The following is a 27018-nucleotide window of genomic DNA, read 5'->3' as shown; positions in this document are numbered from 1 at the left end:
TCTAAACATTAATGTTCAACTGTGAAAACACGTTATTTAGCTAATAATTGAACAGTGTACAAATGAACGATCTCCTAACCTATAGAAAATACACGACTAGGTAGATCAGTATACAACGACATGGAAAAACCAATCGTAATGTATTATTAAGTACAAAAATCAAGTCGTAAAACATTATATCATAATAGGACTCCTATTATGAAAATGTTAAGTCTGTAATATATGATTACAAGAGTTGTAGAACTCTGGATAAATAAACTCCAAACTCTTCACAATACTCACCCTCAGGGGTTGGGAGGCAAACAACTTTTTAAAAAATACATTTATTTATTTATTTATTCTTGGCTGCGTTGTGGTGCACGGGCTTCTCATTGCGGTGGCTTCTCTTATTGCGGAGCACAGGCTCTAGGCACCCGGGCTTCAGTAGTTGTGACTCGCAGGCTCTAGAGCACAGGCTCAGTAGCTGTGGTGCACGGGCTTAGTTGCTCCACAGCATGTGGGATCTTCCCAGACCAGGGCTCGAACCCGTGTCCCCCGCATTGGCAGGTGGATTCTTAATCACTGCGCCACCAGGTAAGTCCCCCTCATATACAACTTTATGCTTCTTTTTTTTTCTCCAACAAGTGTGAACCACTTCTGAAATTTTTAGGACAACAAAAAATGTTTGAAGAAATGTTATTCCTATTTTAAATATAAACATTATATTCCAGTTTATAAAACTAAGGATAATAAAGACCCTATGGGGACGTGAAAGCAGTGGAGAACTTCACTCCCACCCTAAAAACAAGGAAAAGCCAGATAAATTACAAAATCGTAACTTTTCTTGGACCTAGCTGAGATCACAGAACAACCCAATAACCTGAAATCCAAGGAAAGACGGGCCTCTCCAAGGAGAGACTGGAGGCTTTGTCCCCTGGGGCAGAGCTCAGAGGAAAACTGCAGGCACTACTAAAGCAGGTGATAAGTCAACCCAAAGCCCAACAAATTGCTGAGTGTGAGCTGGCGGGAGGGCCTAGGCCACCAGGAGGTACAGACAGAGCACAGCTCACACCTGTCCGCCTGCCAGTGCAGGGGACACAGGTTCGAGCCCTGGTCCGGGAAGATCCCATATGCCTCGGAGCAACTAAGCCCGTGTGCCACAACTACTGAGCCTGCACTCAAGAGCCTGTGAGCCACAACTACTGAGCCCACGTGCCACAACTACTGAAGCCCTCGTGCCTACAGCCCATGCTCCACAACAAGAGAAGCCACCGCAATGAGAAGCCCATGCACCCCAACAAAGAGTAGCCCCCACTCGCCACAACTAGAGAAAGCCCGCGCGCAGCAATGAAGACCCAACGCAGCCAAAAAAAAAAGACCCGAATAACACTATCAACCAACACGACCTAGTTGATATTTACGTTCACTCCTCTCAACAACAGCAGAATACACATTTTTCTCAACTGCACATGGAATATTCACCAAGATAAACTATATCCTGGGTTATAAAATACGCCTCAACAAATTCAAAGAATTGAAATGACATAAAGTATGTTTTGGGACTATAATGGACTTAAAACTAGAAATCAATAACAAAGATATATGGAAAACCCTCCCAAATTTAAATAAATGAAACAACACACTTTTAACTGTAACTATATTACTATCTGCTAGCAGCGAGCAATTAGGAGTTGAAAATTTCTGAAGGTACCTTTTACAAGAGCACCTAATTCATGACCTATTTGTGTATGAATCTAACAAAGCATGTGCAAGCCCTGGTGATTCCACCTTATACCACATTATGGAACAGGCAAAACTCTAGGGACAGAACCAGAGCAGTGGCTGCAGGCCTGGGATGGGGAGGGGAGGCTGATGGCAAAGGGGAAGGAGGGGACTCTGTGGGGTGACGGGCATGCTCTAAAGCTGGGGGTGGGGTGACCTGACTTCACGCATTTCTCAGAACACACAGGACTGGACACTAAAACTGCCAGAGTTTACTGTATGTAAATTATAGCCTGATTTTACAAATTAAAACACACACACATGAACAGGAAAAATGAAATTCGAGTTTCAATGTGCACTCTCAGTGCTGGTCGCCCCATGTGCTCCCGCCACACTTGAACACAACCCTCCCACTCCGACCACAACCCACCAAAAGGAGGATCATTCTGAGCCTCAGTGGACCAAGACCAAAAGTCCAGCAAGCTTGCATTCTTTAAGAAAATGTACACATTTAAACTGTAGTATTTATCGTGAACACTGCTTCCTGTAATTACTGACAGTCTCCAAGTCCTTACCAAAATGACTAGCATGGACTTCCCTGGTGGCACAGTGGTCAAGAATCCGCCTGCCGGGCTTCCCTGGTGGCGCAGTGGTTGAGAATCTGCCTGCTAATGCGGGGGACACGGGTTCGAGCCCTGGTCTGGGAGGATCCCACATGCCGCGGAGCGGCTGGGCCCGTGAGCCGCAACTGCTGAGCCTGCGCGTCTGGAGCCTGTGCTACACAACAAGAGAGCCCACAATAGTGAGGGGCCCGTGCACCGCGATGAAGACTGGCCCCACTTGCCACAACTAGAGAAAGCTCTCGCACAGAAACGAAGACCCAACACAGCAAAAATAAATAAATCAATTAATAAAAACTCCTACCCCCAACATCTTCTTTAAAAAAAAAAGAAAAGAAAAGAAAGAATCCGCCTGCCAATGCAGGGGACACGCGCGCAGCAACGAAGACCAAACACAGCCAAAAAAAAAAGACTAGCATTTTCTAAATTTTACAGGTAAGGTTCAGATGCAAATTCTCACATCCACATGGATAAATATCATTTTTACTTCTAGATCTCGGCTGCTGCCCTGCTTGTGTAAGGTAAGTCCACTTAAAGCTCATACTTAATTCCATGACCATTCCCAGGGCTCCTACCAGCTACCTTGATCTCAGGTCTGAAATTCCAGAGGTAAGATGAAGCCTCTGTACCACAGCTAGTGAGCCTTAATGCTCTGTAACAGCCAATGCATTAGACGGGCTTTTCAGAATAAACTTATTTTTCCTGCACGGTAGATTCTCTTGCCAGGCAAGATTTGATTTCAAAATTGCACTAAGTTCTAGAAATTCAGGTTCCATTCTTGCACGCTCCCACATTTCAGCAGAGTGTTAGGAAACCTTCTGACCCAGGCTCCCGCCCGCTGGGGTTTGGGTAGAAGACAAACTGACCACAAAGAACTACGCTCACATTTCTGGGGCTGTGACCCTCGGGACTCAGTAAATCCCACAACTGGATGGTTTGCGGTGGAAGCATTGTTTGTATTAATTCACGCGCTCTGCCTCCTGACTCTGGACAATTCACTAAAGTAATGATCATTCTCTTTTTATTACAGAAAAGTCTCCAAGTAGCCTGGATTAATTTCTCTACAATGAGAATTTTTCCTTTTATAATTGGGAAAAAGGGAACTATAAGGAATTGCTAAGAAGGGCTGGGCTGGCAGGAAGCCTCCGGGCACTAGGACAGGGAGCTGCCGCGAGGCTGGCGGGGGCGGATGCAGCCGTGGCCTTGGCCCTTCAGCTTCAAGGTCATTTTTATTTATTTATTTATTTATTTATTTGCGGTACGCGGGCCTCTCACTGCTGTGGCCTCTCCCGTTGTGGAGCACAGGCTCCGGACGCGCAGGCTCAGCGGCCATGGCTCATGGGCCCAGCCGCTGAGCGGCATGTGGGATCTTCCCAGACCGGGCGGTGAATTCGTGTGCCCTGCATCGGCAGGCGGACTCTCAACCACTGCGCCACCAGGGAAGCCCCGAGGTCATTTTTAGATGGAAGGTTCTCTCAGGTTAGATATCACATGATAAACATAACAGTTTTTTTTTTAAGTCCAAAAATTATACTTCTATCTGATAGAGACAGGAAGGCAAGAAAGGCTGTAAAGTCCTAAAGAAAAACCGTGAGGCAAAATTCTATTTACAGTATAATGTTAAGTATGTTAGAGAAAGAGAGAAAATAAACAGAAGAAATGGAAAGAAATACAAATACAGGAAAGTACTAAAACATTTTTGGAATAATGGACCCGAGTAGGATTCTCCCAAACTTTCTTTATTCTTTAAAATAAATGTTTAGAAACCTAATATAACTTAACAAACACATGGTATCACATCACGCAGGTTTTGATTGGGGGGGATTTATTTTCTCATTTGTTTGGAAAACATAAGGTGAAATTAAGATGCATTAGTTGCGGGTTTCCCTGGTGGCGCAGTGGTTAAGAATCCGCCTGCCAATGCAGGGGACACGGGTTCGATCCCTGGTCCGGGAAGATCCCACATTCCGCGGAGCAACAAAGCCTGTGCACCACAACTACTGAGCCTGCGCTCTAGAGCCCGCGAGCCACAACTACAGAGCTCACGAGCCACAACTATGGAAGCCCACACACCTAGAGCCCATGCTCTGCAACAAGAGAAGCCACTGCAATGAGAAGCCCACCCACCACAACGAAGAGCAGCCCCCGCTCGCCGCAACTAGAGAAAAGCCCACGAGCAGCAACCAAGACCCAACGCAGCCAAAAATAAATTAATTAATTTAAAAAAAAAGAAAAGAGGCTCAAGTCACTTAGTGAAGACAGACGCCAAGTCAGACACCGTTAAGAGTCTGAACGAGTGTTCTGTGGTCACATGTCAGGTCATCATACGTGTCATTATAAACTTTCATTTCCATCGCGGAAATATTATATATCAAATTGACCCCAAAAAGGAATTTATTGATGTTCTCATTGGAGGCAACGGAGCCTGGCCTTGCATTAGGGTCACTTGATGTGACCACGACGAACCAGGCATGGGTGTCCCACCCTCGCCGGACCAGGACGAGGGGTCGGGTCAGGAAGCCGGAGAAAGGCCCTCACAGCTGCTCAGTACAGGGCGGGCGGCTCGAGGTCTGCTCTGGAGCCCTCGGTCCCCTGTCCCCTCGCCCCTGCAGGGGGTCTCTTCTGGCACCACGAGCTGCACAACCTACATCCCCCTCCTCCAGCAGGGTCGCAGAAGAGAAGACACTTCCCTTAAAAACGAGCTAACCACGTGAAGACCCTCCTCTGCGGGGACCGTGCTGGGAGGACCCCTGGGCACTCAGGGCCACGTCAGGAAGGCTAAGCAGTAACGCCGGGGCCCCTCAGAGCCCTCGGTGTCACGAGATCCGGGTGGAAAGACCAGGAGGAGATGGGGAGCTTTGCTGTGTGAACTGGAGGAGCGTCAGGCCCTCGGCCTCCGGACCAGGAAACACACTCGGGCCCCGGGTTTGCTCCCACATTCTCAGCTCAACCATCGTCACAGAGCAGACGAAACATCAGCACTGACTGGACAGACAGTGAGGGGCTCCGGAGCGAAGCCCGCGTCAACCCTGGGCAGTAAGTGTCACATTTCAGAAGCCGGGGTGACACCGGGGTCTCAGTGGGGCAGGAGCTGCTTGTGGGCCCGGGTGGGCTGGACCCTGTGAGGGCACCTCCCGCTCGGCCTGGAGCATCCTCGGCGGTGGGAACAGGGCCTCCAGAGAGCCTGCTTTTGCTGAGTGACGTTGTTGGAAAAACTAAATGCAAATGCCACAAGAAACAAAAGGGTTTCTTTTGGGTGATTTCTTTCAGCTTTTACACAATTGCATATGAGAACATGAACATAATCTCTCATTCAATTAGAAGAAGAACAAAATAACAGTGTCAGCTGTCCAGAAAATGTATTTTTGCTCAACGTTCTAACACCCCTGAAAGATAACACTATCCCAGGGGTTTGACGGGAGCCCATGTACCAGACGGTTAAAGACAGTGTTTCCTGTCACGTGAACGGCATCCTGACCTGCAGGTACACGATGCCCACGCCTTCGACTGCCTTTGACCCAAGGAGCTGGAAGGCTAGCTGTTCCAACCCCGGCGGGCAGGTGTCCCCACTCACCTGGACGTGCAGGGCGCCCTCTACCGCCTCCCGGATGTCGGAACAACTGCTGATGAGTGACAGCTGCTCCTCGGCGCCCAGCGAGCCTTTCAGGGAGCCCGACTGCTCCAGCAACTTCATCTCTTTTCTGGAAAGCAGTGCAGAGTGAGCCGTGAGTATTCGGAAACAATTCAAAATCAAACAGAGGTCTACGTTACTCATCAGCAGGGAAATGCAAATCAAAACCACGGGACGCCCATTAGGATGGTGACGGGGAACAGAAGAGAGAAGAAACCAAGCGCTCGCGGGGATGTGGAGAAACAACCCTGTGCACTGCCGGCTGGAATGCAAAAGCTGCAGCCAGGGGGGCAGATGTTGGGTGGTTTCTCAACAAGTTAAAAATAGGACTATCATGAACTGGTGACTCCACTTTTGGGTGTATACCCCCAAAAGCTAAAAGCTGGGACTCAAACACATATTTGTACCCCAGTGTCCATACCAGCATTGCTCAGTGGCCAAAAGAGGGGAACAACCCAATGTCCACAGACGGATGAATGGATACACAACCACACAATGGAATGTTATTCAGCCTTAAGAGGGAAGGAAACCCTGACACAGGCTACACTGAAACGCAGCAGGACGCTATGTCCTCAGCCTGCCTTTTGTCTGTGGAAAAACTTTAGCCAAAGAATAAGTTTAATCAGAGAAGTGAGAAAATGCAGAAACAAAGGAAAACAGTCAAAGGAGACCAAAAAATAATAGTTTAGTCATTAAGCATAGTCAAGGACCTTTAGTTCCCCCTTAAGGGATAGAGATAATACTCTGAGCCGTATCCTGTGAGCTGTCTTGCAGATACTGAAACCCTCACCGGGTGAAAGAAGTTAACTCCATGATGACCAGACTGTAGCCATGACAGAAGCTGCCACAATTCCGAGAACTGGCCTCAAAGAGATGGAAGCAAACCGAATGTGGAACTGAAGTTTAACTGTACCTAAAACAATCAAGATGACGTCGGTCAGATCAGCGATGACCAATTTCATGGTGACTGTCAGAGCTGCCTGTGCTGTTTCCGCCGGTAGAATAAAAGCTGTCTGGAAAAGCTCCTGCCCCCTGGTTGTCAGCGGGGGGAGTCGGCCTTTGGACAGGCGTCCGTCTCCCTCCGCCCCCCACCCCGGCTGCTGGCCTGCAAAATAAAGCAAACCTTCCCTTCCACCAGCCTGGCCTCTTTATTGGCTTTTGAGTGGCGAGTGGCCGGACCCCACTTCCGGTTACAACACCATGGATGAACCTTGAGGACATTATGCTCAGTGAAACAGCCAGCCACAAAAGGACAAGTACTGTACGATTCCACTTGTACGAGGTCCCTAGAATAACCAACTTCACAGAGAGAGAGTGGGGGCTGCCAGGGGCTGGAGTAGGCTGCTGTCTAATGGGGACAGAGTCTCAGTTTGCAAGATGACGATGACAAGAGTGATGGAGACAGATGGCTGTGCAACAGTGTGAATGCGCTTAATATCACTGAACTGGACCAAAAGATTATGAAGACAATAAATCTTATGTTATATGTATTTTAAAATTACACTTTTTAAAAAAAAATCTTTAAAGGGTGAAACAAGGCCCATGGTGGGTAAAACCAGAAACCAGTGGCTGTTCAGCCTCAGTGGGCCCCTGGGGAGAGGGGCACAAGGAGGCGCCTCGCAACGTGGACCAGGGCTGCGTGGCTGTAACTCACGACACGTTAAATACACAAGGTAAGCACACGCACAAACGTGCACAGGCTTTCCGGAACATTCTCTGATTTCTCTGCCAGTGACTCAGCCACTTTCACGTGGTTTCAGGCCACAGGTTTTATCACTAAGCCGTCAGGGAGTCCTTTGGAGGGAACAAGTTGGGTTGGCGCTCCTGGGCGCAGGGTGTCAGCCAGGGGTCGGGGAGGCCCTGGGTTGGGGCGATGGTTTGAGCGTGGCCAGTTACCTGGAGGGTCTGGGTCTCAGGTCACCAGGCACTGCGGGAACAGGAGACCACGGGAAGGCCGGGCATCATGTGAGTGAGGCCTGGACAGGAGGGACGGCCCTGGGCCGGTGTCTGCAGGGCATCCCTGAGCCGAGGTAACCCATGGGCAGCCCTGCTCGTCCTGTCCTGTCCTGTCCTGACCTGTCCTGCCTTCTCCTGTCCTGTCCTCTCCTGTCCTGTCCTGCTTTGTCCTGTCCTGTCCTGTCCTGACCTGTCCTGTCCTCTCCTGTCCTGTCCTGCTCTGCCCTGTCCTGTCCTGCCCTGTCCCGGGGAGGCCGGTACTCCTGAGGCACCAGGGCCCACGTGGGTCGGCCAGCTCCCTTGTTCTGTTTTTTTCTTAAAGCTGTGCATTTTGTATTTTGCTTTAGCTACAAACTGAGGAAGAGAAACTTTCTTGCTACGGTTACTGTGAAAAAACGGAAAGGTGTGCTGAAATACAGGTTTCTTTATGATTTTACCAAAAAGAAGCTTCAGGCAAAGAGAACAGGTCCACGACGCATCAGGCGGACGCAGCCCCTCCTGCTTCTGGGACGGCTTCGCGAAGAAGCCCTCGCAGGCCATCACCAGGCAGGGGACTCAGGCTTCAATTTTTTAAAAGGAGGCAGAATCTGTGAGAGTTTTATCACATAAATGATTTGGAAGAGCTGTGGTACACCAGCCAAAACAAACAAACCAAAAACGCTAGTTACACGAGTCCCAACATTCTTCCTTGAGTGTTCTGGAAGAACTTCTGCCTCGAGCTTTGCAGGGGACGATCGGGGACGAACATAAATACCTGGAAAAGGTACGACTCTCAGCTGGCTTCTCAGCCTCATACACTCACTACTCGGAGGCCGAGAACGCCCGCTGAGAGGCTGCAGTGCCCCAGCCTGACCTCTAGAGGGCAGCCCAGCACCAGGACTCAAGGCTCCTAACTTCAGCAAAGTTAGGAGAAAAGATGTTAACAATTAACAGTATAGGGTCCAAAATGGGTGATCTTTTTGTATATTTCTGTTTTCGAGATTTTATTTTAAAGAGACATTTATTAATTTAAAAAGATAAGAACTTATCAAAGAAATAAAACACAAGTATTTCCCAAACAGCAGAATGTGTTCCCAGGTCAGATCCTAAGCCCTGGTGTAGGGACGGGGGACAGGAGACTGTGGGTTTGGGTTATAAACTCTAGTTAATAGTTGTCTTTATGCATGCATTTCCTTAATAAAATTGTTTAAAATATAACAACCTAGGCACTGAGCTGTTTCAGAGGATTCCTGGTGTCCTGTGCTCTGCACCCCGCCTGTAGCCCTGTCCTCGCTGCCTGCTTCCTGTCTGCGGCCAACTCCACGAGGAGCGTCACTGTCAGCCTGTTATGAAGTGACAAAGGGATTTGGGGCAGGTTTTTCTACTTCCCCCCGCTTCCCTGAGGTCTGAGGCACTGAGGCAGCTGGAGATGGAGAGGATGCAGCGGGAGGGCAGAGCCAGGCAGGACCAAGCTCATGAACGCAAGTCTACTTGGCCTCCGCCAACAAAAATCCTAAATCACAGAGGCACAGGGCAGGGGGCAGCTGGGAAACGAGGGGCCAGGCCAGACGTGTCCCAGGGCCCAGGGATGCTCAAGTGCGTCAAGCTGATGCTCACAAAGGCCCCAGTTACGTCGGGACGACGTGCCGCGGCGCCCTCGGCCCCTGCGGTGGAATGCTGTGCGGACGCTTTCTTTTCATTCATTCATCTCATTTTTATCATTTTCAGTGTCTCTGAAGTGGGAAAATACCAAACTTTTTATTAAAAATAGGAGCCACTTGGAGCTTCCCTGGTGGCGCAGTGGTTGAGAGTCCGCCTGCCGATGCAGGGGACATGGGTTCGTGCCCCGGTCCGGGAAGATCCCACATGCCGCGGAGCGGCTGGGCCCACGAACCATGGCCACTGAGCCTGCGCATCCGGAGCCTGTGCTCCGGGACGGGAGAGGCCACAACAGTGAGAGGCCCGCGTACCGCAAAAAAAAAAAAAGAGTTTCAACATTTTATTTTCTACTACAGGATGTTCAGAAGAACTGAATATGGTAAGTGAGGCAAACCGCAAGGGCGGGATAGACGGCAGAAAAGTCTGTGAAAAACACAGCCACAGACTCTAGAAAACGTTCCTATGACTCAGTTAAAACAACTATTGAGCTAGTGCTCAATATGTTCTAGGCTCTGGGGACAAGAATCGCTTTATTTCTGTGCCCATCCTGGCTGGTGTTTGGAGATCAAACACCGAGGGGTGCCGAGAGGAAGGCACAGCTCTGTCCTCACCTGTGTGACAACAAGGACCACAGAACAGGGGCCACAAAAGGATGTTCCTTGGGACTTCCCTGGGGTGGTCCAGTGGGTAAAACTCTGCCCTCCCAATGCAGGGGGCCTGGTTCGATCCCCGGTCAGGGAACTAGATCCCACATGCCGCAACTAAGACCCGATGCAGCCTAAATAAATAAGTATTAAAAAATAATAAGGATGCTCCTTGAGCACAACAACGACCCACCAGCCAATTTAACCCAATCGGGAAGATACACCGTTTATGCTTCTTGACAAAAGGATAAAGTTGGTTCTCCTTAAGCCTCGTGCCTAAGACATGGCCAGGGATACTTCATCTTGGGGTCCTGAACCTCTCAGGACCACAGCCAACACCCAGTGTTGCTGTCGACGTGAGCCGACAGCCATTTCGGCCTGCAGGCTGATGGTTTTCTTACTGAAAGAAGCAGTGACAATTCTTTCCTGGCTGAAAAGATTGTGACACTCAGAACTCATCTTCCTGACCAAAATATTCCCAAAAGTAAGGCTTGGATTCGAGGCTCTGAACTTGGTCTCCGGTGCAGGAATGGCACATTTGAAAACCCCCTGATTTAAGAAAGGGGGGCAGGTGGCCTTACGTTAGTCACAATACCTAAAACTGAGTGGTGCCCCACCTAGGAGGGTGACCAGACAGCACTCAAACCCAATTCTCCCGGAGGCTTTTGCCAGCAACAATCTGAGCAGAGGCAGTCACAAGATATCCCGAAATCCCACTTCCTGTCAGAAGTACAACCAGTTCTGCATATTAAAGTGAACTCGACTTACACATATGTGGGTTATGAAAACAAAGCCACTGTATGAGGAAAGATCTGTGTGTACTCAAGTCTTAAGACACATAAGAATTCAGTACACTTGCTTGTTCTATAACAAGGATGCTAATAGTAATTGTTTTGGTTTGGTGTTTTTTGTTTTGTTTTGTTTTGTTTGGTTGAAAAATCTTACAGGCCAATCTAATTGGCCACCAATAATAGTTTAAAGTATTAGATCTTAATTAAGCAAAGTAGTAGGAAAATAGGAAAGCCTTTAATCTGGCCTAAAAAAAAAGCAACAAGAAAACCCTACTTATAATTTCCCCATGTTCTCCCTGATAACTGAAAGGACTTTAAAAGTGGCCAAGATCTTTAATGATACACCTAAAAAATAAGGCCTATTAATACAAATACCCCAAGAAGCAGGACAAAGGACTTTTCAATGAGGAATCATAAGAGTTTGCTCTTGGTTACAGCTGCGCTGGAACTAGGTCTACAAAATAAAACATGAAACGATAACAGAACTGAAAAGTGTAGAGGTCAGTAAACTACAGTCCAGTTCCCATAAGGCCTGAGAGAGAATGATGATTTTTACATTTTTTGTTTTGTTTTGTTTTGTTTTTTGGGGTACGCGGGCCTCTCACTGTTGTGGCCTCTCCCGTTGCGGAGCACAGGCTCCGGACGCGCAGGCTCAGCGGCCATGGCTCATGGGCCCAGCTGCTCCGCGGCATGTGGGATCTTCCCGGACCGGGGCACGAGCCCGTGTCCCCTGCATCGGCAGGCGGACTCTCAACCACTGCGCCACCAGGGAAGCCCGATTTTTACATTTTTAAATGGTTGAAACAAACAAACAAACAATACTTTGTGACGTGTGACAATTTTATGGACTCCAAAGCTGGTGCTAACACACTCAGTTTGCTGGGACGCAGGCCTGCCCCTTGTTTGCACACGGACTGGCAGCTTCAGCTCCACAAAGAGGAACTGAAAGGCCTAAAGCTCTACTGTCTGGCCTTTCCGAGCTGGTCTGCAGCCCGCACCGGGCTGGCTCAGGGTCGCCTCTCCAGGCTGGGCTTCCCTCCAACCCTGGGCCTGCTGTTGAGCTGAACTCTCAGCTCCAAACCGCCTCCACCAACACGCTTGCCAGAAAGCCAAGTAAAAGCCCAGCTTGTGAGGCCCAGCACGACTGTCACTACCATCCCCACAGGGGCTCCCTGTGCCCCGACTCAGACAAACCACTAATGTGGGAACAAAAGATAAATTTATCAAAGTCAGTGTAATTTCACCTACTTAGGAACGCCACAAATTCCTCAAAGTTCTTTAGACTGTATTCCCCTTAATGGTTGTTACACTCACAATAAATTCCTATTGCTCCCTACGTCACCGTGATGAAATAAAATTCGTATTTCAAGGAATTTTATTTATGAATTTATTTACAAATTTAATTTATGAACTTATTTATACATTTAATCTATACATTTATAAACTTCATTTGTAAATTTCAAGGAAAATTTAAACATAAAACTTTTCTCTGCCCAGGGCAGAGAAACCAGGGCAGGGTGCTGGTTCCCCCTCAGGGAATATACATCACAATACCTTGAGTTCTTCTACCGGAACTAAGGCCCCAACCCAGTGGAGGATGGCAACTTCAGGCTGAGCTCAAGATTCCTGGAGCTCCGCCCTTTACTCACCACCAACCAATCAGAAGAAAGTCTGCACACAGTGGGAGATGAGGAAGACTGACCCCCTCTCCCAATGATTCTCCCTTTAATTTCATGGTTGAGGAGAATCTTTGGATTTTTTTTTTTGGAACATGACCCCACCTTCTCCCCAGGTTGCCGGCCTCCTGAATAAAGCAACCTTTCCTTTCCAACCAACAGTGGTCTCTCCAGTAGTGGCTTTTGAGCAGTGAGTTCAATAACAAATATACATACTTGACATATAACCCTTCATCTTCATCCCCAAAACTTACACAACTGTGCTTTGACCTCTCACAGGAGGAACAGTCCTCAGACTTTCTGAAAGACTGTTTCCTGGGTTATAATCCTCAGGTTGGCTCAAATAAAATTTTCCACTTCTTTCTTAGATTAACTATCAATATTTTTTCATCCTCCACTAAATTAAATACTAAGTTCTTTGTGCTGCCTTGTTCCTTTGATGTCTTTTAAAAACACTCTAGGGCTTCCCTGGTGGTGCAGTGGTTAAGAATCCACCTGCCAATGTAGGGGACATGGGTTCAAGCCCTGGTCTGGGAAGATCCCACATGCCACGGAGCAACTAAGCCCGAGCGCCACAACTACTTCGCCTTTGTGCTTAGAGCCCATGTTCCACAACAAGAGAAGCCACGGCAATGAAAAGCCCGCGCACCGCAACAAAGAGTGGCCCCCGCTCACCGTAACTAGAGAAAGCCTGCGTGCAGCAACGAAGACCCGATGCGGCCAAAATAAATAAGCAAGTAAATAAATGTATTTTTTTTAAAAGGGAAATCTATTTAAAAAAAAAAACTCTTACCATATGATCCAGCAATTGTACTCCTTGGTATTCACCCTTAGGAGTTGAAAACATGTCCATACAAAAACCTGCGTGGATGTTCGTTTATAGGAGCTTGGTTCGTAATTGTCAAAATGTGGGAGCGCCCAAGATGTCCTCCGGTAAGTAAATGGATAAATAAACTGCGGTGTATCCCAAAAATGGAGTATTATTCGGTGCTAAAAGGAATGAGTTATGAAAAGACATGGGGAAAACTTAAGTGCATATTATTAAATGAAAGAAGTCCACGTGAACAGGCTACAGACTGTGATTCCAAACTGCTACAGTATAAAGCTCAGTGGCTGACAAGGGCTTGGGAGGAGGGAGCACAGGTGAAATGGAGCAGGACCCTGCGGGGCCCTCCCGGGTACAAAAGCCTTTTTGTGTCCCCTTTTCTTGTTGGCAGGAAAAAGGGTTCAGCCTCATAGACCTTCCCTGAGTTCCAAAGGGCAGCTTCAAACAGTTGCTGATCAGGGAAGGGAGGGGATGCAGAGACCAGGGAGGAGCGGTCAGGAAATAGCGCAGCCTTGGGGCGGGGTCCCTCCTCCTTCCTCCTCAAGGAATACACATCGCAATACCTGTCTGAGCTCTTCTGCAGAACCCAGGTGGAGGATGGTAACTTCAGGCTGAGCACATGATTCCTGAAGCTCCGCCCTCTTACCTCACCACCAACCAATCAGAAGGAAGTCCCACACCCTGAAGCGCTCACCCCAAATTTTGCCTATTAAAGACTTTTCCCTAAAAACCACTGGGGAGTTCGGGTCTTTGGAGCACAAGCCGCCGGTTCTCCTTGCTTGGCCCTGCAGTAAACCTTTCTCTGCTCCATACTCTGCCATTTTGGTTTTTTGGGCCTCACTGTGCATCAGGCACGTGAAGTTTCATTTGATAACACAGGAAACTTTTAGGGCAGTAACTTTTCCTATGATACTATAATGGTGGATACATGTCCATATGTCTGAACCCACAGAATGTACAGTAAGTCCCTTACATACAAAACGAGTTCCATTCCAAGAGCACGTTCGTAAGTCCAGTTTGTTCGTAAGTCCAACAAAGTTAGCCGAGGCGCCCAACTCACACAACCGGCTATATATACCGCTGCGTTTACGCTTGCTTCCGGACATCCTGGGCTTGAAATGAAGATACTGTACTACTGTACTCTAGACAGTACTGTACAGTAAGGTACACAAAAGCACAGTGGCCGTCCACTTGTAGAGGATGCACACACGTGACAGTGTACGCCGGACAGGGGAACTAACTTACGTGGATGGACATGCGAACACGCGTTTGCAACTTGAAGGCTCGTGTGTAGGGGACTTACTATACAACACTAAGAGTGAACTGTGATGTTAACTGTGGTCTTTGGATGATGATGATGTGTCATTGTAGTTGTAACAAATGTACCACCCGGTGAGGGATGTTGACAGTGGGGGCGCTGTGCATGTGTCTGGGGCTGGGGGGGACACAGGAAAGCTCTATACCTCTCCTCAGTTTTGCTGTGAACCTAAAACTGCTCTAAATAAAAAGATCTGTTTTAAAAAGAGAGGGACTTCCCTGGTGGCGCAGTGGATAAGACTCCACACTCCCAATGCAGGGGGCCTGGGTTCGATCCCTGGTCAGGGAATTAGATCCCACATGCATGCCACAACTAAGAGTTTGCATGCCACAACTAAGGAGCTGGCGAGCTGCAACTAAGGACCCCTGGAGTTGCAACTAAGGAGCCCGCCTGCCACAACTAAGACCCAGTGCAACCAAATAAATAAATATTTTAAAAATAAATAAATAAAATAAAAAGAGAAAATGTAGGTATTAAAAAGGAGCTGTTTCATTAAAAAAATATTTATCAACTAAAAAAACAAAAGAACTGAAGCCAGCAAAAGGCAGGGTTGTCCTAAGGGTACATGCACGAGGGGCCTGTGTCTGAGACCCCGGGTCAGGAGTGAAGGAGACAAAGTCAGACCCTCAGTCCCCCGACCCAGGAGCATGACTGAGAAAACCCCCAGCGGAGAGTTTGCAGTACACTCCACTAGGTACAGTGCAGGCCCAGGCTTTCCACAGACTACGGCCAAACTCATTCGAGCTCAGAGGTCACCAAACACACAAGGCAACGAAGGGGAACAGGTTTTTTCACCCCAAAATATGCCACCTTGGCACAAGGACTGTTTTGAGATAAAAGCAATCAAAACCCAGCAGATTCAGGAAAGGCTCTTTCCTTCCCCCTCAACTGCCTACATTTACATTGGAAAGGGGGCCTGGGTCAGAAGAGACAGTTTTACCTGAGAAACCCCTGCACAATAGGGCAGCCTTTGTTACCCCAAGGCCTCCTCTCCTTCCCGGGAAAGGCCTTCCCTCCTCGGTATCCTGACGTCCCGCCCAGGCAGGATTTACAGAAGCCTCAGCCGCCCGGCTAAGCCTGGGGAGTCCTGATGGCTTTGGGGGGCTCCCCTCTGTACATAATTACATCTGGTTTTCTCCTGTTAATCTGCCTTGTATCAGTTTAATTATCAGACCAGCCAAAGAACCTAGAAGGGAAGAAGGGGACACTTTCCCACCCCTACCGTGATAAACCACCGCAAACTTTGTTTTTCTTCTTAGCACCTACTACTGCTGTGATACTGTGACTTACAATAAGAAAGATGTAGTTGGTCTTCACAGAGCTGGCACAGAACTCCTAAAAACTCTTGGAACTTCCTGTGAAGAGAGCAACAAATGTGTCTTTTGTTATGTTAATGAGGTGACGTTTGAAAGCCCCTCAGGACAGGGGCTGGTTGCCTGTGGCACCATCCCAGTAATTACAGCCTTGCCCCGACCTGGGGGCGGAGAGTGAGTTCAGTCACCAGCGGGCAATGATTTAATGGATTTAATCAACAGTGCCTAAATGATGAAGCCTCCATAAAACCCAAAGATGGGGTTCAGAGAGCCTCCAGGTTGAAGAGGTGGAGATTCAGGGGAGGGTCCCCAGAGGGCAGGAACACTCCCCGCCCCTCCACGTGTCCCCTGCGCCTCTCTTCATCTGGCTGTTGACTTGCAGCCCTAACACCGTAGGTAATAAACCAGAAATCTAGTGAGTAGCTAGTCTCCCGGACCCGTGAGCCGCTCTAGCCACGGTTAGCAAAGCCAAGGAGGGGGCTGTGGGAACCTCTGATCCACAGGGCGGGAGCACAGGTGACAACTGGGCTTAATTGGCGTCTGGATTGAGGGGCTCGCGGGACCGAGTCCCTCACCTGCGGAGCCTGATGGCATCTCAGAAGTGAGCTGAGTCGTAGGACGGGCAACTGGGGTCGGAGAACTGCTTGGTCTGGGAAAACCCACACGTCAGGAGTGGAAACCGGAATCTCAACTATTAAACACGTGGGTCGAGCGATTCTTGTGTAAAGGGCCACATAGGGATATTTCAGGCTTTGTGGCCACATGAGGTCTCTGTTACATACTTTTCTTCTTTTTTATTTTATAATCCTTAAAAGTGTTACATTCAATCCTAGCTCACAGGATACACCAAACACACCGCAGCCCGGATTTGGCCAGCTGCCTGGTTTGCCAGAGCTGACGCTGAGACACCAAGCATGCCAGTGACTCCTTTGGACTGTCCGCCCCCCTCCGCTCCCCTCCCCTCGAGGTTTGGGGTCTTAGTCTATTGTGTTTGCCACTTAATCTTCAGCCTCCGTGCCCAGCACACAGGAGGTGCTCAGTCAGGGTTTCTGAATGAATGAAAGTGGGAATAAGTCAGGAAAGAATGTTTTTACCTCAAACTCCCCAATGGTTTCTGCAGTGGAGGCATGGGGGATCCCCCAGATCTCCCCGAATCCCCTTTACCAGCCCATCCCCCCAGCTTGTGAATTCTTCGTTGCCCCCTCCCTCAGGGCACCACCCTGGACCCAGAAGCCTGGGAGTCACACCCAGGCAGGAGTGTGAAGGCAGCTCCCTAGCCTCCAGGGATGAAAACTCTGCAGAGCACTTTACGCTCCAGGACTCCCACGCAAACTCGCTGAGGCTGGATCTCCTCCCAAAATCTTACCTTTGTCTGCCTTATCCCGACCCCAGTCCCTCACTGGTTTCTCCCAGAAGCACTTTCTTAATAAATCACTGGCCCTGGAATCTTTGTCTCAGGTTCTGATTCTGAGGAACCTGATCTAAGACAACCCCAGGTACTGGAATTATCAGATATATAATATAAAGCAATCATGTATTAAACGCTCAAAGGTTTGAAAAATGGAACCACAAACAATCAGCAAACAATGAGAAACTATTAAAAATGAGCAGGTATATTTGGAAAAGAAGCTAATAGAACTTTTAAAATGGAAATTTAATTACTGAAATAAACTCAGTGGATGGTTTAAATAACAGATTAGACACAGCTAAAACTAGAATCAGTAAACTGGAAGAAAGATCTAAAGAATGTACCCAGAATGTCCTGCAAAGAGAGAGGGAGATGGAAAGTTGAAAGAGACTTTAAAAGATGTGAAGGCTAGAATGAGTTGGTTCGATATACATATAATCAGAATCCCAGAAGGAAAACAGACCCAGCAATCTCACTGTGGACACTCTTGCCCTTAAGCACCGGGAGACATATGAAAGGATAATAATGCAGCACTGTTTACATTAGCCCCCAACTAGAAACAGCTATAACGTTCCTCAGGATAAAATATAAATAAATAACAGCAAAGTCACACAGCAGAATATTATATAGCAATGGACACAGATGTACTACAGCTATAAGCAATGACATGGGTGAATCTCACGAAAATATTTTTATAAAGCACAAAAACAAGCAAAACTAAACTATATATTGTTTAGGGAAACAAATATATGATAAAACTTCTTTTTAGGCAAGGTAATGGTAGATACAAAATAAAGGAAGATGGAGGTCAGATTCAAAAGGTGGACACAGGGTTTTGATAATACTACTCTAGACCTCAAGTTCATGAATGTTTGTTTTACTCCAGTCTTCATAAACTAGTATAAGCGACCTGTTCTTTTGTATGTATTTAACATGGAAAGTAATACTTGCAGAATCTCTATAAAACGAACAGTATAGACAAATGCCGAGGATGCCTGTCCTTGGCATGTCAGATAAGCCACGGCTGGACTCTGTGTCCTACTATGTCCTTGAGTGGGTTCCTGACTGTTCACAGACCTAAGTTTTCTCTGAAGCGCAGAGTCCACACAGCTCCAGGGCGTGGGACACAGGAGAGCAGCTCCCTGACTCACTCGGGCTGGAAGCTGAGGGTCTACACTCAGTTCCTCCACGCCCCTCACATGTCTTCACTGCCCTAAGTCCTGTCCTCAAAATCTGAGTCCCTGCTTTGGTGTGAATCCCATTCTCCATCAGCCTGGCCTTCACCCGCTCCAAGGCTGCGACAGCGAAGGAGAGTGAAATCACAGGACTTACAGCCTTGAGGACACGGAAAACAAGACCACCTGAGGCCACGGGCTGCTGGATTCCTCCGCAGGTGCAGTGGACTCACCTGATGCTGTCCAGGGCGTATGTTACCTGCCGTTGCTCAATGTCGTACAGTTTCACCTTGAAGCCTGCACTGGCGAACAGCATTGCCCAGCTTCGCCCGATGAGGCCACTGCAGGGAGAGACATTGAGAGGCCGCCCGTTAGCTTGAGAATGGAGCATTTCCATTCCCGGCCCACGAGGAAAGTTTCAAATTACACGGCACCCCATTCCTAAAATCTTTGATATCTTAAAACTACACATTCTAACAGCGGTATCTACTTAAACTGTTGCTTCCATGCAAGAGCTCCTGAGTCCTCACTCCAGTGCCCGTCCAGACCCCGCGGGGGGCATGGCAGAGACCAAAACTCCAGCAGGGAGGGGGCAGGGAGCCCAGGGGAAAGGCCCCTCTGGGGACCCCCAACTGACCACTGTCAGACAAGTAACTGAATCTGAAGAACAGAGACAGCATTTTCCTTCTCCTCCTCCAATAAATAATTTCTGCTACCACCACCAGCACTTGAGGCAACATAAAAACTGTTCACATCTCGGGACTTCCCTGGTGGTCCAGTGGGTAAGGCTCCGTGCTCCCAATACAGGGGGCCCGGGTTCGATTCCTGGTCAGGGAACTGGATCCCACATGCAGGCCGCAAGAAGTCCGCACGCTGAAACTTAAGATCCCACATGCCACCACTAAGAGCCGGTGCAGCCAAATAAATAAATATATTTTTTAATTTAAAGAAAAGAAATGAATGCAGAGCGCCCAAACCTTGGTTTCTAATATCACCTCCAATGAAGGAAGCGGGCTCAGCGTCCCTCCCCTGAAGCATCCTCACTGAATCTGCACGGATCCACCTGGACCCCCTGACGTCGCCCCGTGGGACTTGAGAGGAAAGGGGAGCCAGTGCAAAGGGGGGCTCAGCTGTTGGCCTGCTGTGATCAGTGAAACCCTCTATCTCTGACCCCGAGTCTCTGTTTCCCCAGCATTCGGGGAACCGTAGCAAAGCGCATCATTCGTTTCCCAGTAGATGGAACAGACGGCCCACAGGCTTCACCATGGTGACTGTGTGAGCAGCTCCGGGGAAGGGGGGCCAGAGCAGTAGCCTGGAGACAGGCTCCAAGGAGGACTCTTCCCATTCCGGCCCCCCAGCCCCCCTCCCCCCAACTCAGCTAATCTACAGTTCAGGTTCAGAAACATTCCCAGCCTCAGAGTGGTTGAGGGGAGGCGCAGAGCAGGCCTCCTCTTGACCAAAATCCTTCCACGGTCCCAGGCGCTCAGCCCCTAATCCAACCAGGCAGCCCGGAGAGGGGCCACTGTCTGGTTTCAAGGTATCTCCGTGAAGCCACTGGTCCCAAATGCCGAGTGCAAACAACGAAAACCATCTCTATGCAACTTTGGAGCAGGGAGCAGCATTACACAGCAGGTTGTACTCCAGATTCTTCCGCACTATGAAATAATGTAAAGTTACATGTTATGTACAAACAAATTTTCTGTTAAACCCTCAGTGCCCTAGACCCGCACTGTCCAATAAGGTGGACCCCAGCCACACGCAGCTATTTAAATTAAGAAGAATTAAATTTGAAAATTCAGTCCATCCACAGTAGAGACCCGTTTCAGAGTACTCGATGGTACATGTGATCACGGCCACCGCCTTGGACAGCAGGGGTGACAGAACATTTCCATCTTTGCAGAGCTGCTCTAGAGCATAGGAGGAAAAAAGAAACCCTGCAGGGCCCAAGCCAGAGTCTGAACGAGATAGTCCTGCATGAGGACATCCTCGTCCACACACACACACACACACACACACAAACACACACACTCTCTCTCTCTCTCTCTCTCTCTCTCTCTCTCTCCAAGCTGCAAGGCGCAGGTAAAGGCCAGTACCATTCATGCTGGTCATCCCAGTTGACCCACCAACAACTGGCTGGTCAGAACTGGGATGCACTGCAAGTGTAAAAACATACTGGATTTTGAAGACTGCCCCCCAAAAAGGACGTAAACTATTTCATCAATAATCTTTATATCAATTATTCATTGAAACAATAACACTTTGGAAATATTACGTTAAATAAAATATATTACAATTAATTTCACCTGTTTCTTTTTACTTTCTTAATGTAACTACTAGAAAATTTAATTATGCACGTGGCTTGCCTTTGTGGCTTGCATTCTTGGTCTAAGGGGCAGCAGCAACTTAAACGATGTCTAGAACTATAATTCAATCATTTATCCTTGTATTTAGTTTGGCATTGGGTCACCTAGTTCATCCCCAACTATGCTCCCAGGCTGGGCTCACACAGAAGTCAGTCACATGTCAATCTCCCAGAGGCTGTGGTTCCTCGTGGTCGACAAATGCACTGGGAGACAGATCTCATGCTACTGCTTCCAACCTTCCCATCAAAGATGTTTCACCACACTCTAGGCCGCCATGATGCTCCTGCTTGAATACTGGCTGCCAGGTAAACTAACTCATCTTCATAACTTTGTTTATGGCTAAAAGAATCAACAGAAGACAAATGTCCAAAAGGAAATAATATTTGTGATAGATAAAGACACAAAAAGTTCTACAAGCTCAAAAGTAAAAGATGAACATGCCAAACAAAAGGGGGGAACCTGAATAAAGTACGTGAACAAACTAACTGGGAAACATACTTTACTGCCTTAGTTCAACGACAGCAGATAAATCCCGATCAGGTGGCAGAGGCGGATCACACTCAGTGCTGGTAAGGAGATGGGGACCCCCCTCCCCAGCTCCCAGGGCTTTTACTTCCAGAATTTATCTTAGGTTAATATAAGCAATGCACACAAATAGCTACTCAAGGTAGAATTTGTACTGGCAAAAAAGTAAAAACTAACCTTCTAATATTCAGAATTGGTTAAATAAATCATATACCGAAAAGGCAAATAGAGCAAATTTTTTTAACCATTGTTGGATACAGAGGTGGGTATGTGGGTATTCTTTTTTCTATATTTCAACTCTTCTGTGTTTGAGAATTTTCATAATAAAAGGGGAGAGGGCTTCCCTGGTGGCGCAGTGGTTGAGAGTCCGTCCGCCTGCGGATGCAGGGGACACGGGTTCGTGTCCCGGTCCGGGAAGATCCCACATGCCGCGGAGCGGCTGGGTCCGTGAGCCATGGCCGCTGAGCCTGCGCGTCCGGAGCCTGTGCTCCGCAATGGGAGAGGCCACAACAGTGAGAGGCCCGCGTACCACAAAAAAAAAAATAAATAAAAAATTTAAAAAATAAAATAAAATTTTAAAAAGTTGGGGAGAGATGAGTTGTATTCCATACAACAGGCATTAAAGGCAAAGTTAGTTTACTTTTATTGTCGTGGGTTTCAAGGTCTGTATGGCCTATATTCCCCTAGAGGAGGGGTGGAGAGCAGAAGGCCCACTCCTGGGGGACCCCTCCCCCAGCTGTCAGTCACCGATGACACCACGAAGCGGACACCAGCACCCTGTGCTTGAAGAGGACTGAGCCCCCATCTCCTTAAAGCTGGGCCTAAACTATGGAAACTGTACGTGAGCATCAGGTACTTACTGGGGCTGAAAGATGATAACGCTGGGGACACAGCGGTGGGGGTGGGCAGGCGGGGGCAGGAGGGCGGGCACAGGTGCAGCAGGGAGTCACAGCCAGACCCCAGAGGGAGGGGCAGCATCTGGCTCACCGCTTTCCCACGGCTTTCCGGTCCCCAGCACTACCTTATTTGGGGCCCAAATACAATTAGCTTCCTGGCCTTAGAGCCAGTGACATCTTGCTAACTTTTCCTGAACCCCTACAAGCCTGGGGAATAGAACGGGTCCTTACCGTTATGACTAATGCCTTAAAGCAGGGGTCCCCAACCCCCGGGCCGCTGACCAGTACTGGTCCTCGGCCTTTTAGGAACAGGGCCACGCAGCAGGACGTGTGTGGCGGGTGAGCGAGGGAAGCTTCATCTGCCGTCCCCCATCGCTCCCGTTACCGCCTGAACCATTTCCCCTGCGCCCCTGGTCCGTGGAAAAACAGTCTTCCACGAAACCGGTCCCTGGTGCCAAAAAGGTTGGGGACCGCGCCTTAAAGCTTCTAAATTCATAGATCTGAATTGGTATTTCAAAGGCTGCTTATTCAAAGGTAACTTATTCTGTTACACGGCAGCAAAGCAGCCAGGGAGAAAAGTGAAGTAACAAAATTGGTTCAATTCTAATTTTATCATTAACGGCACTTAGCTTTGAACAAGTCCACTCTAGATACTTTTTAAAGTACTTTTCCATTCTACAGTTACTTATTTACTGGCCAAAAGTTGAAGTAAAACCGTCTTAATCTCAGTTGGCTACGGAACATTTGCCAATAAGAGCTATTAAATATTTCTAGGAAAAGCATGTTTAGTGTTGAGCTGACGACAGGCAGCTGGAGCGTCCTAGGGTTTGCTCTGTGCGTCTGTGTATATGTCTGTGTGTCTTGTGCTTTAATGCAGAAGTAGCAGGAAAAAATGTATGCCTCACAAAATTTCTTATAAAGAATGTACGTAGTCACCTCAAAGTAAAATTCTGGAATAAAATAAATGAAAACAAGTTCAGGGGATGCATAGCGTGATATAGGACAACATCCTAGCAAGCCTTCCCGCTACACATCTCTGCTACAATAGCTCAAACATCTGTCTACTAGGACCAGGCATGAGGGACATACAATTGGAGATGACAGTTTCTACCCTAAGGGGAGGGTCCCAGAAGCAGAACTTTTCCTGGAGGACTTGGTCCCTGAGCTCAGTCCTAGAGGAGTGTGCCCAGAAAAAGGGGACAGCAAGAGGGCACATGGGGCCCCAGTGAGACAGGCTGGGACCCGGGACCCGGGACCCTTTGCCGCAGTGCTTACACCTGCGTACACACCTCTCCTCGAGCTACAGATACAAAGACACTATAGGGACCTAAAAATAACTGCGCGCATGAGCAGTGGGGACAAATTATGAACAAGATACAAAAAGACCAAAGACCCAACGGCCTCATCTGAGGTGCTAGGGGCAAGGTCCTGTGCATGACCACTGCACACAGCACCACCAGGGGGGTGGGCAGACCTCTTGAGCCGCCCCTCTGGCGGACCGTGGATCTGCCCACACCCTCGCCCTGTGTAAGGAAAAAGGTCACCACCACCCCACACCCCCTCAGCACGAGTCCCAGTAAAGCCTTGCCTGAGTCTCTCCTCTGGCACCTTATCAATTTCTGCTGATTAAAGAGTCCAAGGACCTTGGCTGGTCACACCAGGAACACACGACCACGACCACGCTGGCCTTCCTGGACAGATCCTACCTTCAAAGCTCAAGGCCTAAAACCTCAGTGAACACAGTGCAGTGTACGTCGGAGCTCTGAAGTCATATTTCGGCTCAGAAACACCGTGGTCTCTAAGGCCTGGCAACACCGCTAGGATGGATTCGGGGAGACCCATCTCTACCGCCATTTTGTAAAGCTGCCGTTTCCAGATGCTCCCCCTTTAATGTTCGCACAGCCCTGGACCCAAGGGGGTTTTCTCTCCTTTCTTAATTCTTCAAAAGCACACTCTTACTCTCTCAGGCCCACTGCTCTGAAGGGGCTCACCCTGCATGCTCTCAGGAAAGCTAAGTGCCCTTGACGAAAAGATCAATGGAAAAGAACTAAATAGGGTTGTATTCCTAGCGTGCACTTTTAAGAGGGAGTCTGGTAATTATTAAGATAAAATGGAAAAACAATGGCCCAGTATGTTCCCTAAACTTTGAAATATGTATATTTTGGTCTGTTGAAATCCAAGAATGAAAGTGAACCAGGTTTTAGCCAATTAATTCACACTCCCCAGGCCCATCTTTTGAATGGATGCCCCTTGGAATGACCTATGGGGTTGGAGAGAGAGACAGAGAGAGAGAGAGAGAGAGAGAGAGAGAGAGACAAGGGGTATAGGAGGGGAGATGGGAGAGAGAAAGGGACCAGAGGGGAGAGGAGGGGACAGGGAGGAGGGAGGAAGAAGGGAAGGAAAGCAGGGCTGCCGCAGAAGCAGAGATGGCTGCTTTCAGAGGTGCTAAAGGTGTGGGGGAGGGACTTCCCCGGTGGCGCAGTGGTTAGGAATCCGCCTGCCAATGCAGGGGACACGGGTTCGAGCCCTGGCCCGGGATGATCCCACATGCCACGAAGCAATGAAGCTCGTGCGCCACAACTACTGGGCCTGCGCTCTAGAGCCCGTGTGCCACAACTACTGAGCCCGTGTACCTAGAGCCCGAGCTCCGCAGCAAGAGAAGCCACCGCAGTGAGAAGCCCGCACACCGCAACGAAGAGTAGCCCCCGCTCGCCGCAACTGGAGAAAGCCTGCGCGCAGCAACAAAGACCCAACACGGCCAAGAAAAAAAAATGCGGGGGAGACAGGACCGTCTCCTAATTCGTGTGGTGAATGAAGTTCTCCAGCCCTTGTCTAATTCTTTTGTCAGCCTCCCTCAAGGAATCAGAAGTAAACTGACTCCCCTTCGTATCTCCTTCCCGCAAGAACCAGAGCCGGAGAAGGGCGCAGTTGACCCCGGAACGACAGGGTCTGGACACCGCAGAGCCACTTACATGCAGGCTTTCTTACATGGTAAATCCTATGGGAAGCAGGATCTGGGGCTGGGTACAGACTGTCAATTAAACTGACTTTTCTGGTTGGAATGGACGGTGGGCGCCGCTGACCCGCGAGTGGTCCAAGGGTCACCTGTACAGTCAACTCCAGACTTCGCTCAACATTGTTGGGTGCCGGCAGGGCACCAGTCCCAGGCCGTGGTTGATACACACTTGACCCTGGACAAAAGGTGCAAGGCAAGCGTAGTCACCACGCCTGGGACAAAGTACACTTTTTTCTATATTTTATATCCCTTCAGGAGGCAGCCACATGCCCACGTGCCTGGAAAGGACAGAGGCACAGGTAACTCCACTTCTCCATGTAAAGGAATCTGACACAGCGTCCTGTCTCCATCCTCAGAGGGCTCTAAGGAGACACCCGGACAGGGACTTGTTCTCAGGACAGGGCTGTGACGGGGGTCAGGCAGGCCAGCACCTCGGCGTTGTAACCGGACACTGAGCCACCCAGTAGGTGCGCCTAGCGACCAACTGCAACTACCGACAAGTGGGTAGACTGCTGTGCTAGCTTACAACGGAAAGGTGCACGTAGACGCGTGTTTTAAAAGATGAAAACAGCAGTTGTTTTACAAGAGAGATGGAGCACAAACCAGAAAACCGTGGGTGGAACTTAAGCTGCTAACCTGACACACAACTCCCGGCGAACCCGGATGCCCTCGGGATAGGGGGCCCGCGCCACGCTGGAGGCGCGGATTCGGATCGCGCGGGCCGCGCCCCCCGCCCCCAAGCGGGTTCGCCGGGTGACAGCCTCGGGCCGGAGCGCGCGAGAGCCCCCCGCCGCGCCGGCCCCTCCGTGCCTCCGAGCGCCCATCCCTGGGGCTAGAACGTGAGAGAACACCCTTGCGCGGACCCGCGGCCCGACAGCTCTGCGTCCACTCGCAGCGCCAAGCGTCACTGTCCCCGCTGGGGCCGCATCACCGAACTCCGCCCGCACCCGCACCGCTCCGCAGCCGGGCCGAGGCGCGGGCGAAACGGAGCCGCGCCCCGTAGTGCGCCCCCGCCCGCGCCCGGGCCGGCCGGGTCCCGGGAAGGCGCCGGGGCCACCGCAGCCGCGCCACCAGCCCCCCGGGCGACAGCGCCCGCGCCCCGCCGCCACCCTCCCGGCCGTGCGGGCTCGAGCCCTACCTGCCGACTACTGCCACCCCGCCGGGCGCCGAGGACGCTGGGGACGCCATAGCCCGCGCGGTGCCCAAGCCCACAGCTGCAGCGCGCGCCACCCGGACACTGGCTCCGCCCGCCCCAGAGCCGCGACAGGGCCGGGGAGCCTGGCCCGTGGGTGGGGCGCGGGCGGAGCCTCCACTTCTCCACGCCCCGCGGGCGCGCCGGGCTCGGGGCCCGGCAGGCGGGGCGCTTAGCACAGCGTCGGGTGAGGGGGGGCCGTCTGGCCCATCGCGGGCGCGCGGAGCATCCACCTCCCCTCGCCCCGGGGCGCGCACGGGAGGAGCTGCCGGGAGGACCACGTGGACTGGACGCCCGGTGGCAGAGCAGCCACTTCGGACTCCAGTAAC

The 27018-nt window shown here is 49.7% G+C and overlaps 1 protein-coding gene across 6 annotated transcripts in view; it reads right to left on the bottom strand.

Annotated features, from left to right (window-relative positions):
- Positions 1 to 26749, bottom strand: part of CRYL1 (crystallin lambda 1) — a 73802-nt gene extending 47053 nt beyond the window's left edge. For 4 of the 6 annotated variants that reach the window (XR_003434858.1, XR_003434860.1, XM_027116737.1 and 1 more), the window contains exons 1-3: positions 26636 to 26749; positions 18931 to 19038; positions 5896 to 6022 (exon numbers count right to left, since the gene is read on the bottom strand). Coding sequence is in view for 4 of the 6 variants with exons in the window: in XM_027116737.1 (XP_026972538.1) it covers positions 5896 to 6022; positions 18931 to 19038; positions 26636 to 26685 (285 nt within the window). In the remaining 2 variants the exon portion in view is untranslated. Of the gene's footprint in view, positions 1 to 5895; positions 6023 to 13450; positions 14454 to 16091; positions 16157 to 18930; positions 19043 to 26635 lie in introns of those variants that run through there. The other 2 variants (XM_027116739.1, XM_027116740.1) reach the window with 2 other exon arrangements.
- Between the last annotated feature and the right edge of the window lie 269 nt (positions 26750 to 27018).

Source organism: Aethalodelphis obliquidens, unplaced genomic scaffold (genome assembly GCF_003676395.1).
Source record: "Aethalodelphis obliquidens isolate GAN/ISIS:26980383/991018 unplaced genomic scaffold, ASM367639v1 scaffold16, whole genome shotgun sequence".
In the NCBI taxonomy this organism is placed as follows: domain Eukaryota; kingdom Metazoa; phylum Chordata; class Mammalia; order Artiodactyla; family Delphinidae; genus Aethalodelphis; species Aethalodelphis obliquidens.
This window is presented reverse-complemented; position numbering and strand designations above follow the sequence as displayed.